Source organism: Tympanuchus pallidicinctus, unplaced genomic scaffold, assembly GCF_026119805.1.
Source record: "Tympanuchus pallidicinctus isolate F22 unplaced genomic scaffold, pur_lepc_1.0 scaffold36, whole genome shotgun sequence".
NCBI classification, from domain to species: domain Eukaryota; kingdom Metazoa; phylum Chordata; class Aves; order Galliformes; family Phasianidae; genus Tympanuchus; species Tympanuchus pallidicinctus.
The window spans coordinates 1145410-1163075 of NW_026294754.1; the positions used below are offsets into that span (position 1 = coordinate 1145410).

At 50.0% G+C, this 17666-nt stretch overlaps 1 protein-coding gene across 3 annotated transcripts in view; it reads right to left on the reverse strand.

Annotated features, from left to right (window-relative positions):
- Positions 1-17666, reverse strand: part of FCHSD2 (FCH and double SH3 domains 2) — a 131052-nt gene that overhangs the window by 15621 nt on the left and 97765 nt on the right. For all 3 annotated transcript variants that reach the window (XR_008210301.1, XM_052699283.1, XM_052699284.1), the window contains 6 exons: positions 5809-5970; positions 3612-3746; positions 3062-3145; positions 2770-2947; positions 2002-2222; positions 538-667 (listed from right to left, as the gene is read on the reverse strand). Coding sequence is in view for 2 of the 3 variants with exons in the window: in XM_052699283.1 (XP_052555243.1) it covers positions 538-667; positions 2002-2222; positions 2770-2947; positions 3062-3145; positions 3612-3746; positions 5809-5970 (910 nt within the window). In the remaining variant the exon portion in view is untranslated. The remainder of the gene's footprint in view (positions 1-537; positions 668-2001; positions 2223-2769; positions 2948-3061; positions 3146-3611; positions 3747-5808; positions 5971-17666) is intronic.

The following is a 17666-nucleotide window of genomic DNA, read 5'->3' on the forward strand; positions in this document are numbered from 1 at the left end:
TTTTTCCTGTTACTTTTTGTCCCTTCACTCCTGAGTACGACTCCACTTCTTTCATCTGTTTAAGAGAATCCTAGAATTTTGCTTTGGAAGGCACCTTTAATGGTCATCCTGTCCAACTCCCTGCAACAAACTGATAGATCAGGAGGCTGTGGATGCCCCATCCCTGCAGGCATTCAAGGCCAGGCTGGATGTGGCTCTGGGCAGCCTGGGCTGCTGCTTGGCGACCTGCACACAGCAGGATGGAGCTGGATGAGCGCTGTGCTCCTGTGCAGCCCAGGCCATTCTGTCATTCCATGATTCTGTGATCACCTTCCTCCCACAGCCTTCTCCTGAGGCTGAACAGTGCCAGTTCTCAGCCTTCCTCTGTATGACAGATCCCTGGGCTCGGCCACCACATCAATGCGTCCTACTGCAAAGTGAGCACTGGGCAGAGGAGGCTGCACCGTTCTGAGCAGAGGAGAAGGATCACCTCCAGTCTGCTGCCTGCCCTTCCTACTGCAGCCCAGGAAATGCTTCTTACACTATCACAACACTCACCGTTAGTCGATGGTGACCTGGGGAAGTACTGGGAGCCTCTTTTGTCCGGGCTGTGGAAGGGGCTGGTGGGAGGCTGGTCGTACAGCGGCAGCGGAGGAAGGGTGTGATTCGGCTTTGGGGTGGGGGACACCTGGGAATGGAGAGAGGTGCTGCTGAAAGCCCAGCTCCTTACACACACCGAGGCATGGGAAGCCTTCTGAGGCAACAGTATGCCTGGAACTTTTGCCTAGAGAAAAACTGTTAGAAGTGCCAGGGTCCATTTGAGAAGGAAATGCAAAATAGCAACCCTTAAGTCTAACCCGAAAGAGTAACCCTTAACACTGACTCAAAAGGTAATTCTTTCACCCTAACCCAAATGGGTAACCCTTTACCCTAAGTCAAATGGTAACCCTTTGACCCTAAGTTAAAAGGCTAACCTTTAACCCTTAACCCTAACTCAAATGGGTAACCCTTAACCTCACCCCAAGTGGGTAATCCTTAACTCTAACCCAAAGGAGCAACCTTTAACCCTTCCCCAAAGGGGAAACCCTTAATCCTGACCCAAAAGGGTGGCCTTTAATCCTTAATAATACCTAATGGGTAGCCCTTAACCCTAAGCCAAAAGGGTAACCCTTAACCCTGAACCCACAGTGAGTGCATGTGGTGTCTGTCAAGCTGTGAATGTCTCTCTGGTTACCAGCAACAGGCCCAATACTTAAGCAAAGCTTGGTCAGAGCAGAGAAGCTCTGAGCTCATCCAGGAATGCAGCTGAATATACTCCTCATTTTTAAGGGTCTCAAAGAATAAAAACAGTGGGACAATGTCAGCAGGACATGTGGAAACCCAATGCCCAGCACCACAGATAGAGATGAGAATGTGCCTGATTTTCTAATGAAATGCAAGGTTACAGAACTGCAAGGCAGTAAAAGCATGTGTCAGAAATGACTGTACTACAACACCTGCAGTTCTCCCTCCCAAAAGCTGAGAAGACACAGACCAGAATTAAGCATGAAAACACTACATTAGGGCTATGGGAGCTCCACAGTTCTCTGCTTGCTGGGTTCTGTTTGATGTTTCACTCTGTGCCACAAATTCATTGCAAGAAGCAGACAGAATTTTCTCCTTGGCTCATTTCCTTTGTACTCAAATACTTCCCTTTATTCACAAATGTGTTACGTTTGCCAAAACACATCAGTTGCCAATTATTAGGCTGGGTAAGAAGCTAAAAGGTAAGCACTCTTTGTTTTTGTCTTTTTTCAATTGGTTGCTTTTTATCTGCTGAAGAAACAGCAGATCTTCCCAGTCCTGCAAAATCTCCCACATTGGTTGATATCTGCACCACAGTTTGGTAACTTATAGGACATGGACAGCCAAAGAAAAAGCTCCAGATTGCCAGTGTTCACCTAGGAGTGAGAGGGGTTGGGGTGTACAAGTTGGATTTCCTACAGGAAAATGCCCCAAGCAACAGCTCCTGTCCTCACATACCTGAATATCTCCAATCCACTGAGTCTCTCCATTTTCTGAGGCTGTCAGCTCTTCAACTAACACCGATGGGAACACCCCAACACGCCCATTGAATTCTCCTTCCCAAAAGCCATCATCATCCTGATTCTCCTTGTTCAAGATGCGGATGATGGCTCCTTCTGGGAAGGACAGCTCGTCATCGGTCTGCCCCTCGTAGTCGTAAAGTGCTTTCACAAAACAGACTGAGGAACGGACAGATAGAGAAAAAAAGAAGGATAATCAGCACCAGCCTGAGGAAGAGAAGCCAACAAGTATGGTATACAAAACTGCTGAGTCAAACTAGTTTAGTTTTCTCTAGTTTAGTTAATCTACGGGCTAGCCAAGTATGTTATTATGCTGATTCTTGCAATTAGAGAGATGGTTATTAAGAACAGTTGTACTCAAAGGTCAAAAATAAGAAACTCTCACATCCAAATCTGACGTGCAGAAGGCAAGCTTTACTCACTATTTCCTGTTTCTCCTGTTCAGGAGTGAAGATTGAGGTTGGATGTTAGGGGGAAGTTGTTCACAAGGAGAGTGGTTAGGGCCTGGAACGGGCTGCCCAGGGAGGTTGTGGATGCCCTGTCCTTGGACGTGTTCAAGGCCAGGTTGGATGGGGTCCTGGGCAACCTGATCTGAATGTGGATGTTTGGTGGCCCTGCTGGGCAGGGGGGTTGGAACTACATGATCCTTGAGGTCCCTTCCAACCCGGGTGATTCTGTGATTCTGTGATTCTCAATGAACACTCACCACTGGAATCTCCATTCAGGCTGCCCGACACCAGGTCAGCCTCTGTGGAATTGTTGGAGGTGTGGGACCGACTGTCCAGTGCAGCAAGGGACTGCAGCATGCTCAGCAGGCTGCTGGATGTTGGGAACTGCAGGTACTTCTCAGGGACGTAGCCCACCTGGCCAGCTTTATTCCGTGCCTGCAGATCAAGGAGACCAGAGGAGCTCAGCTCTACCTGCCCTGCTCAGGGCTTCTGTCCCACAGCCCGATTTCTAAAAAGTAATACTGAAAACAGCCTCAGAAAAAGCAATACCTTAACCCAGTCTTCCATATCTCCATCCTCAATCACCTCCAGTACCTCGTGTTCCTCTATGGTCAATTCATCTGGCTGAGAAGCCTGAAAAACGTAACAGGAAAAAGAGAAAATGCAAACGTTTTCTTATGATGTAGCAAACTTGAACTTGAGGGTTCTTCTGACCGCTTTCTTCACCCTTGGGAACTGATGGAAGCAGCTCGGATACCACCAGCCTGTTGAGCCCAATTTACCTTGGTAGCCCTCATTACTCCACCCTCTGCCTGCAGCTGCCTTTGGTAAGGAAGAGCTGTGATTCACAGCAGCCCCAGCAGCACTAGCAGAGGTAAAGAGCACAAATGTGGCTTTTCAGCAAAGCTGCTACTCAGCATTCCAGGACAAGGAGGCAGGCAGGACTGTTCTGCATGCTTCAGCTTCACACAGACTGTGGGTTCTGCACTGCAGCTCCATGTTTCTCCCAACGACTCATCAGTTGCAGCTCTTATGTGCTCACTGTGTTATTTGTTTTTCTAATCAGACAGAAATTTTAGAGAAAAATAATATCACAAACCTTATAGGAATAAACGACTTTGCAGGTGAGAGGGTAATTTCTAAGAGTACCAGAAGGACTAGAACTGCTGTCATCAAAAACATCCATGCTGTCCTCAAACTCTTCACCTTCTTCCTTCTCTGCATCAGCATTGATCTATTAAAAGCAAGGTTCATCAACTTAAATGTGAAGGCAAAGCAGACGTCAAACAAAAATAAATGAAGCAATAATAAAATGAGCCAAGCAACACTTTGCATTTGTTGCCCTCCCTGTGCATGGTCTGTATCATAGAATCATGGATCACTAAGCTTGCAAAAGACCTCTGAGGTCACCGAGTCCAATCTGTCCCAGCTGACATGCACTGTGGAATGAGGTATCGTGTCCATGAAGAGCTGGTTGTGAAACATCTGCTCCGAGTGTGCTAACATGAGAAGGGAGACCAAAATGCCTCTTTCAGTATATTTTGGTTGTCTGTCCTTGAAGATGCAGACATTGAACCACCTCAGGTCTGACCTGGCTGTCCAACTTTGAGGAGCATAAAATAGATGCCAAAATGTCATGAGAATTCCCTACAGAAGGACCCCAGAAAGGCCTCCACTGCTGATTCTGCAATCTACACTCTGTTCCATGCAGGCTGCTATCCAGTGACATTCAGACCAGTAGGAACCAGCAACCCAGAGGCTGGAAGATGCCACAGCCCCTCACACTTTGAAATATCCACTTCCAGGAACCAACTGTGAGCTGTGGACTGTGGATGCCCCATCCCTGCAGGCATTCAAGGCCAGGCTGGATGTGGCTCTGGGCAGCCTGGGCTGCTGCTTGGCGACCTGCACACAGCAGGGCTTGGAGCTGGATGAGCATTGAGCTCCTTTGCAACCCAGGCCATTCTATGAACTTTTTGGCTCTGCAGTGCTGCAATTCTACTGTAGAAATGTTTCTTAGAAGTGGGCAGTTGGAAGTCATGGCGAAGGCAAAACAAAGCACAAACTCCATAAAAACACCATTCTCTCCTGCTTTTTAAATGAATTCCATATTTACAATGCATTTGATGTCCTGCAAGCAGCACAAAGGTCTCAATTACATTACGTGTAACAGCAGCGCTGTATTTCCCAGATGGCACTGAAATTCAAAATGATAATCAACTTTTTGGGGGGCTGTTAAGAGCAGGAAAAAGAAAGAATTCCTTTCCAAGATTTTACATTTCACTGTTCTATTGGAAAGTCAACCAACTGGACGTGTAAGGAGATACAGCTCCTTCTGAGTACTGCACCATACAGAGGGACCAAACCATCAGGGCTGCCCTCCTCGCCTCCATTGCTTAATTGGAAGTTCACTGAGAGCACAAACTGTGACACGAGGACAGCAAGAGCTGCCTTTGGAGCACTGACTGCTGCCTGCTTGCTCTTCAAGGCTGAAGTGAAAGTGCTGCTCGTCTCCGGCCACAGGATTTCAGCAATGATTGCACCCAATGTAATTTCTGTAGCAGTTCTAAGAATTCCATCTACAGCTTGTCCTTGCCTGGCCTGCCAAGGTCAGCAGCAGCTCCTTCTTACATACAGGAGCTTACATAAGTGTAGAAGGGGAATGTGGGAGTCAGCCTGCAACCTCCTGCTGATGGTAGGGGGATGGTATTGGCTGCAGGGCAGAGGGATGGGAGCACCCAATGTGCCCAGCAGGAGCTGGAAGAGGTGGAGAAAAGGGAGAAGAAAGGGAAAACTGCTACTACACACCATTAGCATCCTATCACAGATATCATGGAACTCAAATCAGCTCAAACAGGGCGGTGAGGTCCTGGCACTCCTGCCCAAAGCTGTGCTGCCCCATGCCTGGAGGTGCCCACGGCCACGGATGGGACCTTGGGCAGCCCGAGCTGCACCAAGAGGTGCAGTCAGGTATTTAGCACACCTCAAATCACAGAATGGCTCTGGTTGGAGGGGGCCTTGAAGGTCATTCATCCCCCCCATCCACAGCTCAGGCTGCTCAGGGCCCATCCTCAGCTTCAGGCACCTGCAGGGATGGGCATCCACAGCTCTGGGCAGCAGTGCCAGAGCTTCACTGCCCCCTGAGTAAAGAACTTCCTCCTCACATCTGACCTAAATTTCCCCTCTTTTATTTTAAAGCCACTCTCCCTTGTCCTGTCACTGTCAGACCATGTATAAAGTCGCTCCCCCTCTGCTTGGAAGCTCCCTTTAAGTAGTGGGAGGGGATGGGGCCATACCAGGTGTGCAGAGCCGTTGTTGGTCACCGAGGGCAGGCTGGCCCAGCGCTCGTTTTCCAGCTCCTCCATCACCTGGTTCATTGCACTTTTTAGCCACGTATCCACAGAGACCCCGATCTGCTTCAGGAGATCGAGACGGGCTTCTGCTTTCAGCTTAATGATCTGTGGAAACAGAAGGGTGAGAATCAGAAATGGGTCAGGATGACATTTCATTCCTTGCCCCAGATCACACGCTCTCGTTTTATTAAGGGCAGATAACAGGAGGACGAGGGGAAATGGTTTGGAGTTGAGGGAGGGCAGCTGGAGGTTGGATGTCAGGGGGAAGTTGTTTAGAGAGAGAGTGGTGAGGGGCTGGAACAGCTGCCCAGAGAGGCTGTGATGCCCCGTCCATCCCTGGAGGTGTTCAAGGCCAGCTTGGATGGGGCCCTGGGCAGCCTGGGCTGCTGTGAGATGGGGAGGTTGGTGGCCCTGCATTGGTGGGGGGTTGGAGCTTCATGATCCTTGAGGTCCCTTCCAACCCAAATCATTCTGTGATGCTGTGATTAAGAAAGTAAGTAAGTAAGTCAGAAAATAAACCACCAGATCTCTAGGTGTGACTTTCATTCTGCTGACCACCTAAATGCACCTAAATTTCTCCTTTGAAACTGACCAAAAAGGTGACTCTAAAACATTCAAACAACGAAGCTGCTTCTGTGAGACATCAGTTTTATGTCTGTTTGGAATAAATGTGATTTTTGAAAAAGCAGAGAAGCCAACAGAGTAAAATTTATTATGTGAAATGTATTTTTATAAGGGTTTACTGCATACATGGATCCAGGATGGAGAAACATTTCCCATGGGAAAGGCCAGCACCACGCAGCCCGGAGAGGTTCCCATTGCTGCATGCGACCAGCCTTTAGGTCAATGATTAACATCTATGTAAATGATGATCACATAAGCAAGAAATTGTGAACAAAAAAAGATTTATTAAACTTCACCACTCAGCTTTGGTGAAGATTCTCATTTAAGAAGTTCAGAGATTGATCCACCAACCAGCAGCACACTTAGAAGACAAAACCTTGCAAGCTCTGAGCCAAATTCTTTAAGTATTTACAAAAGCAGTGCCTATGGAGGTTTGAAGGGAGAAGGCTTCGTTGGCTTTAGGGTTTCAGGATGAGTGAAACAGGCATTTTACCCTCTGTTGGTCCTAGGAAGGCGCTTCCTTTTGCCCTTATACTATGGTTTGTAGATTTTAAAGCTGTAAGAACATGGGAACAATAACTTTAAATTAATAATTAACCTTTCCTTAGGGAAAAAACAATGTTTCTAGGAATGCTTGTCCAACAGAGAAGAGGATTTCTCACTAAATGAAGCTGCACAGACACACTTCTAAACCAAAAGCATGAGCAGAGAAGGGTCGCACCAAAAGGTTAAACTGGGGACGCCAGTCTCTGCATGTGAACACACCTCATGTCTGCTAACTGCAACAAAACCCCTTTGTAACCACTTATGCTTTGAGAGAAGGTGATGGGGAACTCCGTGGTACCAAGTGGCAATGAGCACAGCTCCTCCCCATCTGGATGCTCTCAATTACCTGCAGCCCTCACCCCAGAGGGACACCAGCCAGCAATAGAGATAGATGGATGGATGGATGGATGGAGGGATGGAGGGATGGAGAGAGGGATGGAGGGATGGATGGATGGATGGATGGAGGGATGGAGGGATGGAGGGAGGGATGGATGGATGGATGGATGGAGGAAAGGATGGAGGGATGGATGGATGGATGGATGGATGGATGGATGGATGGATGGATGGATGGATGGATGGATGGAGGAAAGGATGGAGGGATGGATGGATGGATGGATGGATGGATGGATGGATGGATGGATGGATGGATGGATGGAGGGATGGAGGGATGGAGGGAGGGATGGATGGATGGATGGATGGAGGAAAGGATGGATGGATGGATGGATGGATGGATGGATGGATGGATGGATGGATGGATGGATGGAGGAAAGGATGGAGGGATGGATGGATGGATGGATGGATGGATGGATGGATGGATGGATGGATGGATGGATGGAGGAAAGGATGGAGGGATGGATGGATGGATGGAGGGATGGATGGAGGGATGGATGGATGGATGGATGGATGGAGGGAGGGATGGATGGAGGGATGGATGGATGGATGGATGGATGGATGGAGGGATGGATGGATGGATGGAGGGAAGGATGGAGGGATGGATGGATGGATGGATGGATGGATGGATGGATGGATGGAGGGAGGGAGGGATGGATGGATGGATGGGTGGATGGATGGATGGATGGATGGAGGGAGGGATGGATGGAGGGAGGGATGGATGGAGGGATGGATGGAGGGATGGATGGATGGATGGATGGATGGATGGATGGATGGATGGATGGATGGATGGATGATGGCTAGATATCAACCTGGGACAAACCACTACCAATTTGTCTTTATATTCTGGTGCTGTATTATGGCATGAGGACTTTTTGTGTGCTGTCAGCACAAGGTGCACAGAACTGCTCAGCCTGCTTGTTATGCTGTTTTACCTTGTTATGCAACTTCCAATTAGCTCAAGTTATGCAACAAACGTTAGTCTATGCATGCTGTAAACATTTGTATCTCCTATTAGCTCTCAGCCCGCTGTAAACCATATTGTTTGTACCAACTTGTTAGCTAAAATAAACAAGCTGCTCCAAGCTGCTTGGCTCTAGTTGCTAGGAGTTTTTAAGTCAAGGTATGCAATAAATGCAGTCGAGCTCCCTCCCTCTATTTACACACAGTACACTTAATATTCAACAAATGCTCGTTCCAAACCACAAATGTTTTGAGTTCCATTCCACTGCAGACAAACCATAAAAGTGCTTGAAGTGTTAGGTCAGGTCTGCACTTGAAAGATGTATAACACTATTTACCAGCAAATGCATGTATTTTTTTTTCCCCCCAAATGACTGTACTGGTAGACCAGAGCTAACAGCTTCCTACCTATGTGTGTATATTAAAAAAAAAAAAGCCAGACAGTAATATAACCTTATTCTGCTCCTTGTGCAGGAACAGCTACATATTTAAAGACACGACCACTTCATTCAAACATCACTCTGCCCAAACTGGCTGTGGCAAAGTAGTATAATGATGATGCCAGAAGCTGGAGCCCCAGCTTGGGGCATGGAACCCCACCATGCAAGGACCCACCTTGCACAAAGGGCACAGCTCCAGTTTGTTCCATCTTCTCTTTTGGTTTTGGTGTGGGAATGGAGCCAGAAAGCCACGCACCAGCACTGAAGACAGGGGATGCTTACAGAAAATCACCAAGGACTGACTGACCTCCGCTAACAGGAACTTGCAGACTTGAAAACATGTTTAACCAAGCGAGCGTTGACATTCCCCACAGCACCAAGTGTCTCCAGGAAGGCAGCTGAGCTCTGAAAGCACTGGAATGCTGAAACCCAGCAGTCCCTGCAAGAGCTGGACGCTGCCCAGATTGCATTGTTATTAAGCTTCACTGCAGGACAGATACTTTCCTACTTAATAGTGAGATTGCTATTTACTGTTGCTATTTACCAATTACTATTTAATAGCTGAGGTCTGGAATTTCGTTATGTTCATTTAGAATTGTCAGCCACCCACAAAGCTTATGAACAGGGTTTGGGTGGCCCCTGCTTCTCTCTGCTCTCCTTCTGCCTCAGCTGATGGCACGTTACAAGAAGATGAAAGGAACAAAAAGTTTACCAAAATATCAATATTGTTATCTGTTTCTCACATACCTACCCTTGCTCTACATGGAAGAAGAGCTTTGTTTATTTACTGTTCCAGTCTTAATTAAGAGAAGACTTTAAACCTACAGCTCGCACGAGATGAAGATAAACAACTGCTTTGGAACTCATGGCAACCAAACCCAGCAGAATGTATTACACTGCTCTTTTCTGTGCCCAGAAAGAAAAGGGGCCATAGGAAACCGGGTGCCCTTTACATCCCACAAACAGCTTGGTTACAAGTCCTTTGAATGGGTTATAAAAATGTTGGGGTAACAACAATAAGCAAACACAGAAATGCAGCCAAGCCAATCGAATGCAGTCCTGCCAGCACTCTGTTGGCTCAGTTTTGAATGGAGCTTCCTAGAAGTAAAGTTGCTTTATTTTCCATCACTTTTCAGGTAGCAGAATAACATCATGACCCATGAGCGAGGCCCCAGCCCAGGCTGCTCCCCTCCTGCTGTCACAAGACAGGATTTAACTGTTTTAGGTATGGGCTATACTTACAAGCATGTACAGGTATTTAAATTGGATGAAATTAGGATTATAAATGGACCTAAACAATCCTTCATGAAAAAACATTTGATGCTACTGCAGTATTTTTCTATTGCTAAGAACAAAATCATTAGCAAGTTGGATCCTCTCATCTGGCAAATTGTTTTAACCAGGAAGGAAAACCCATGGAAAGGTTTTGGCTAAGTAAGGTATCATCTTAATTGTTTTTCCCTGTTAGAGAAACTCATGTTAAAATTCTAGTCTGAATTAAAAAGGTATAAAATTCAACCATTCTTTTAATGGGAACCAGTGTATCACTTAAATTCTGGGCCACCAGAGTTGTATGCCCCGTGTAGATGGAACTATGAGTACAGTCAAAATAAGTTCTGGAATGGCAGTAATTTCTCAAAACCAAGCATCAGCCTTCCCCTGCAAATGGGTTTTAAGCCATAGCCCAGTGCTGGTAAAGTTGGGATGTGCAAGCAAATCTGAGAAACCAAAAATGCAAGGAATGGAACTTTCACAGCCATGTTGCCCTAAAAGATGTCTGGGTGGAAAGGCAGCCACACCAACAACACCCCACTCCAAAACATCCCCATCCAGCAAAGCTCAGCCAAAACTGGGATCCCTGAGGCACCACGTAGAGCTCTGCCCTGCGGAGCTGGAACTGGAAGATCTCTGATGTCCTTCCAACCCCCGTCGTTCTGAGCACAGAGCATCCATCTGCAGCTCTGTAAGCAGCACCACATGGTGCCAGAGACCCAGGGAACCCGGTAAGCATGCTCTTGTTCCTCCTCCAGCCTTTCATCTCCTCTGCCTTTGCCACAGCCCAAAGCTTGCACTGGCTTCTTGTGAATCCTGGCTGCTGCAACCCCCGGCCCCCTGAATTCACCCCAAACCACTATTTCTAGTCAGCCTGCCTGGGAACAACTGGCCACGTTCCATCCCAACACTGAGCCTTCCTGAAGCAGAAGGACGAGTAGGGAGTTTTGACATATTACAACAGTTAATTTCTATGCTCACTATCCTGCCTGGCTGCATACAGCCAAACCAAGAGAGGCTGCTGGGGCTGAAACAAGCAGGAAATGAAACACGGATCACACATGGTGGGAGAGGACGGCTGCGTTAACGAGGGCGAAGCTGGGCATGGAGGGAGCCCACCCAGCAGCCCCAGCCTCGGCAAGAGGCTGCTTTTCTCTGGGCTCCAATACATAAAAACATAATTACAAAGCTGGGAAAGGAGGTGGTGGGGAAAGAAGAATGGAGAAGGAGGTGAGAAAGAGAGAAGCGTGTGGGATTTTGTTGGGGTCACGGAGTCGTTCCCAGGTAGCTGAGCTGAATGGAAATTACCCAAATTCTCTAAGTCACAGTGTGCATATAAAATGTGTGCCCACAGAACTTCAACACATTTCTCTGCATTCCTGCTATGAATACCAGAATATTTTCCATAGTCAGAAGGTTCAGAGACTGCCCTCAAGCAGAGAGAGCCTCCAAAGCACACCTTGTGCTCGAGCACACAGACCCAGGAAACAAGCAGTGTGATGTCCTCAGAGCCTGGACTGATGTGTGATCCTGGAACCAAGCAGATCTCTCTGAGTTGGAGTCCTACGGCAGTTATTCCTCATCTTGGCCAACCTCATCTCCTTCTAGGATCCACTGACCCACCTGGAGGATGAGGCAAAGGCTGCTGATGGAGTCTGGTCGGCTTCAGCACAGCCTTTGGCACCGCCTGCCACAGAATTCTCCCAGCCAAGCAGCAGCCCGTGGCTGGGACACGTGCATCTGGGGGTAAAGAACTGGCTGAGGGCTGGGCCCAGAGAGCAGAGCTGCATGGAGGCACATCCAGCTGGCAGGCGGTCACCAGGGCCTGTCCTGTTCAGTGTCTTCCCTGAGGAGCTGCATGAGGGCACTGAGTGCAGCTCAGGACGTTTGCAGATGGCACCACGATGGGTGGAAGCGTCCATCAGGAAGGGCCTACAGAGGGTCCTGGACTGGCTGATGGCTGGGCTGCGCCCAATGGGATGCAGTTCAACAAGGATGCAGGGCACCAGGCTGCTCCTTTCTTCCTCCCCCTCTGCCTTGCAGATGGGCATCCAGACCAAGATGGAACCAGAGCAGGACACACGCCTCTCCTCAGCTCTCTGAACGGTCTCCACGCTTACAGGACAGACAAGCCAGCCACAAATGTCACCCTTTCTCAGTCCTAAAGGACCCTGGCAGCTCCCCAAGATCCCCCTGCCCACACCCCAACATTTCACACCGCTTTGCTGAGCCCTGGCCCCACTGCAGGTGCTGGCACTGGAATTATTGGACCAAGGATGGAAGTTTAGGAGCAATGAGACTGACAGCCTTCCTGCCTCGACCACCAGACGACCACCAAGAAGATAACACTGAATTAAAGACTCATGTAAAAACCTTCAGAATAATCTTTCTCATTCCTTACACCCACAGTGCTTCTTCCATCTCATCACATCCAAACCATGAGCTCTCAAGAGGGTTTCCTTATTGTCACCATCTCTTTCTACTTATGCACTTGTATATCATGGTATCACAGAAAGGTTTGGGTTGAAGGACCTTGAAGCTCACCCACTCCCAACCCCCTGCTGCAGGCAGGGACACCTCCCATAGCCCAGCTTGCTCACAGCCCCATCCAGCCTGGCCTTCAGTGCTTCCAGGGACGGGGCATCCACAGCCTGGCTGGGCAACCTGCACCACTGTCTCACCACCCTCACAGGAAAGCATTTCCTCCCAATCCCTACTCTAAACCTACCCTCCTCCAGTTGGAAGTCATTTCTCCTCATCCTGCCTCCACCTGCCCACATAAAAAGTCCCTGCCCAGCTTTTCTGTAGGTCCCCTTCAGGTCCTGGAAGGCCGCCATAAGGTCCGCCAGCAGCCTGCTCCATTGCTGCACTCCACTCATGACAGCCATCCCACCACAGCTCAGTGATGCCACTGACATCACAGCCCTGTAGGCACACACACACCTGACACACTTGTGGCTCCTTCCCCATGCTCTGTGCATTCGTCTGCAGGCATTTGAGTTGGGCTCCCACGCAGGCACATTTCCCTACTGCACTTCTCTTATCCTGCACCTTTGCTGCTCTCTTACTGCCCTGGCAGCCAGCTCAGGCCCACACCATCCATTCCCATCACCAGCCTCAAAGCGGGATGCCCTGAGGATCCCCTCCCTGGCTGCTTGCAATCCAAGCCCCCCGATCACATGGCAAAGCTGGATGCCAAAGATGGCCTTCCTCTTCTCACACACCGCGCAGTGACGCTCATGCTGCCACGGCCAAAGCACCATCAGACACCCAGCGATGAACAACGCATCATTTATGAGACGGACGGCGCAAGGCAGCAGCCCCAGGCCAGGGAGCACCAGCCCTGCTATGGCACGGCCACGTTGCCAGGGGCAGCCAGCAGCTCCAGGAAGCCCCCTGCAGCCGGCACAGCCATGTCACAAGAGCACCACGCTGGGGGGGCTGTGTTCCAGAGCCAGCTTGGTGTCACAGCAGCCCGGAATGCTGAGCACAAGGGCAGTGCCAGCCCCAGAGCGCCGCCCAGGACCCAGGGAGCCAGGGCTGTGGCGGGCAGGAGCAGCCCATGGCGATGGATGGGGCCGCTCCTCCTCTGCCTCACAGCCACACACGGGGACAGGGACACAGCAGGACGGCGAGACGCTCCTGTGCTCACCCCCACCACAGATAAGTCGCTCCCAAACTGCAGCCCGCCTCGCTCCTGCGGGACCCTGCCAGCTCCCCATGCTTTCCCTTGCCCTGCCCCAATGTTGGGGGCTGCTGTGCTGAGTCCTGACCCCACTCCAGGTGCTGGCACCGGACCTGCTGACTGCAGTGGCCTTTCCTCACAGCCCTGGGGACAGCAACCCGGTGAGCAGGGCTGTGCAGGGGAGGGCAGCACAGGGCAGCAGGGCAGGAGGCTGCTCCTTTCATCCTTCCTCCCCTTCTGCCTTGCAGATGGACAGCCCCCCAAAAAATGGCACCAGATGATTAAAAGAGTCTCAGCTCAGACCTCCAAATGGGTGTCCTACAAAAAAGATAAGTCAACTCCAAACTGGAGCTCGCTGTGCTCCTATAGCTCCAAGGAAGCTCCCAAAAACCCCCTGCCCTCACCCCAACATTTGGTGCTGCTTTGCTGAGTCCTGACCCCACTCCAGGTGCTGGCACCGGACCTGCAGACCACAGTGCCTGTGTCAACGTGGCATTGGTGACCCAAATGGCCAAGGAAACCATTTTCAGAGCAGCATCCCGGTGAGCAGGGCTGTGCAGGGGAGGGCAGCACAGGGCAGCAGGCAGGAGGCTGCTCCTTTCATTGCTTCCCCTCTGCCTTGCAGATGGACAGCCCCCCCTAAAATGGCACCAGATGACCCAAAGTGCTGCAGCTCAGCCCTCAAAAGTGCTGTCCAACAAAAAAGATAAGTCAGCTCCAAACTGGAGCCTGTCGTGCTGCTACAGGATCAGGGAAGCTCTCAAAATTCCCCCTGCCCTCACCCCAACATTTGGTGCTGCTTTGCTGAGTCCTGGCCCCACTCCAGGTGCTGGCACCGGACCTGCAGACCGCAGTGCCTGTGTCAACATGGCATTGGTGACCCAAATGGCCAAGGAAACCATTTTCAAAGCAGCAACCTGGTGAGCAGGGCTGTGCAGGGGAGGGCAGCACAGGGCAGCAGGGCAGCAGGCTGCTCCTTTCTGCCTTCTTGCCCCTCTGCCTTGCAGAAGGGCATCCGCTCCAAGATGGAACCAGAGGAGGACACGCGCCTGTCCTCAGCTCTCCATCTGGTCTCCATGCCTCCAATACAGCCCTGGGGACACAGGCAGCCCCACACGGCCATGGAAATGGCTGGCAGAGCAGCAACCCGGTGAGCAGGGCTGTGCAGGGGGAGCAGCACAGGGCAGCAGGGCAGGAGGCTGCTCCTTTCATTCCTCCCCCTCTGCCTTGCAGATTTACAGCCCAACACTGATGGCACCAGATGAGCCAAAGTGTTGCAGCTCAGCCCTCCAAACTGGTGTCCTACAAAAAAGGTAAGTCACATCCATTCTGTGAGCTGTTGAGCTCCTACAGAATAATGGAAGCTCCCCAAGATCCTCCTGTTCTTTCTCCAAAACTCTGAGTCTGTTTTGCTGAGTCCTGACCCCACTGCAGGTGCTGGCACCACACCTGCTGATTGCAGTGGCCGCGTCAACGTGGCCTTGCTGACACACTGAGCCCCAAATGGCCAAGGAAACCATTTTCAGAGCAGCAACCCGGTGAGCAGGGCTGTGCAGGAGGGCAGCACAGGGCAGCAGGCAGGAGGCTGCTCCTTTCATCCTTCCTCCCCTTCGCACTTGCAGATCAACAGCCCAGTCAGGACCTGCAGTGCTGCACACATCAGCGCCTCCAGGAACCACATGGATTGTGTGAAGCAGAACTCTGAAGGTGAGGACGGAACAAGAGGCTGAAAGGGATGGATGGGCCAAGCTCCAAAATCCCACAGACACCACGTCCAGAAGAGAAGGAAGCACCGTAACCGAGCGCTGCTGAGGCCGGCATGGAAGTTTAGGAGCCACCAAGACTGTCAGCCTTCCTGCCTCCACCCCAGGCGACCACTGAGAAGATAACAGAGAATTAAAGACTAATTGAACAACCTTCAGAATAAACTTTCTCATTCCTTACACTTGTGGTGCTTCTTCCATTTCATGGCACACACAGTGCACACTTTTGGGGGGTGGGAGGGGTTCCTTGCCGTCGTCAACTCTACATATTAATGCATCTCTGTGCACCTGGATGCTGGAACACTCAGCACAGCACAGCAATACCCTTCCCTGCCTCCCCTGCAGTCACAAGACATCCCCAGGGCTCAGTGCTGGGGCCTGTCCTGTTCAATGCCTTCACTGAGGAGCTGCACAAGGGCACTGAGTGCAGCTCAGCACGTTTACAGATGACACAAAGTTGGCTGGAAGTGTGGATCTGCCTGGGGGTAGCAAGGCTCTACAGAGGGATCTGGACAGGCTGGAGAGCTGGGCTGAAGGTGATGAGGTTCAACGAGGATGAGGTCCTGCACTTTGGCCACAACAACCGCAGGCAATGCTATAGGGGCAGAGTGGCTGAAGGCTGTGTAGAGGAAACAGACCTGAGGAATGCAGGAATCTTACAAGCACATTATGCTGTACATTTGCAAGGCCAGCATTCCCAACCCAGGGACGTCAGGCCGTGGTTCAGATCTGCCCAGCTCAGCAGCACGCAGCGCTCGTCTCACGCCGGGCGAGCAATCTGCTTACCCAGCACTGCCCTCCCAAACATATGTTTCCTGGGAAGAGCTGGAGGTGGCAGCAAGTGACATTTCACAAATGGAGCTTCTTTTCCTGTTGGTAGCCTTACTCCCTTCCATCTTTTCGGTGAAGCACACGGAATGAGATTTTCTCACATTTCCAATGAGCAGAGAATAAGAGACCACGCAGAAGGTTCAACTGAGATGCTGGAGGAGGCACCCAGCACACGATTAACAGATGAGATCCTCGGATAGAGCAGGAGCACAGCCAGCAACACCACTGTTATCACAGCACAGGCATAAATATTCATGGCTACAAGGGGACACGACGGCAGCCCTCCGTCCACAATCAGAAACGAACCTAAGCTTCTGAACTCATCAAACGAAGTAAACAGCACTATAATGAGTCTTAATCAAATGTTATCTGCTACAAACACTCTCTTGAGGGTCGTAGATATCCTAATTACGAGACAAAATGCATCTCCGTATAATTAAGTGGAAATTGGATTAATTGCTGCGGAGGCCCCCAAGACCTTCCTGGAGAGAAGACCTCAGCACAGATGGGATATCTGCCATCATCACTGAGAAAAAATAGTTCAGCCCTGAGACCAACTGCACTGCTCACACCAAGCAAAGGGCTGGGATCTTCAGTGTGAGAGATGAATAGGATTGGAGTAACTCCACCTCAGGGCCTGGGATGCGGGCTGAAGAAGCAATTATGGAAGCTGAAGGGTCAGCTTCAACTCCTCCTTATTTGTGCAGGACAGATCAGTGGAGACAGCATACATATGCACGGTATATTTAATGCAGTTGTACCTCTAATATCTCTGATAGTGGGGAATTGGGAAGGTGTTTTAAAGAAAATGTGAGCCATCAAACTGCCTGAACCAACAGCCACAGCAAAGAGAAGACCAGGAGTTCAGTTCAGTTGGTTGGTTGAGTGCAAAGGAGCTACACAAATAATTTATTTTACTGAATACACAAATAATTTATTTTACTGAGACCTTCAGGTGCCCATCTCCTCTGCAGATGATGCTCAAATTGTGTCACACCCAGGCCTGCTCCCAGTGCTTGTCTTTCTTGGAATCCACCCCATATGAATCAGAGGTTCAAAGCTGCTCTGACAAGGATGGAGCTCCTCTGAATCTGAACTCCATGCTATAGCATTAATTGCACCACATTCTAGCCTTCTGCCAAGGCCAGGGGCATTATCAGACATATTCCTACATTCACTGTGTAAGAAGTGAGCAGAACAAAACCAAGCCCTTCCACAAACCAAACCAAAAGCTTTTCACCTGAAGAGCAATAAAGGAAGTGCTGTGGTTATCAGCCATTGTGTATC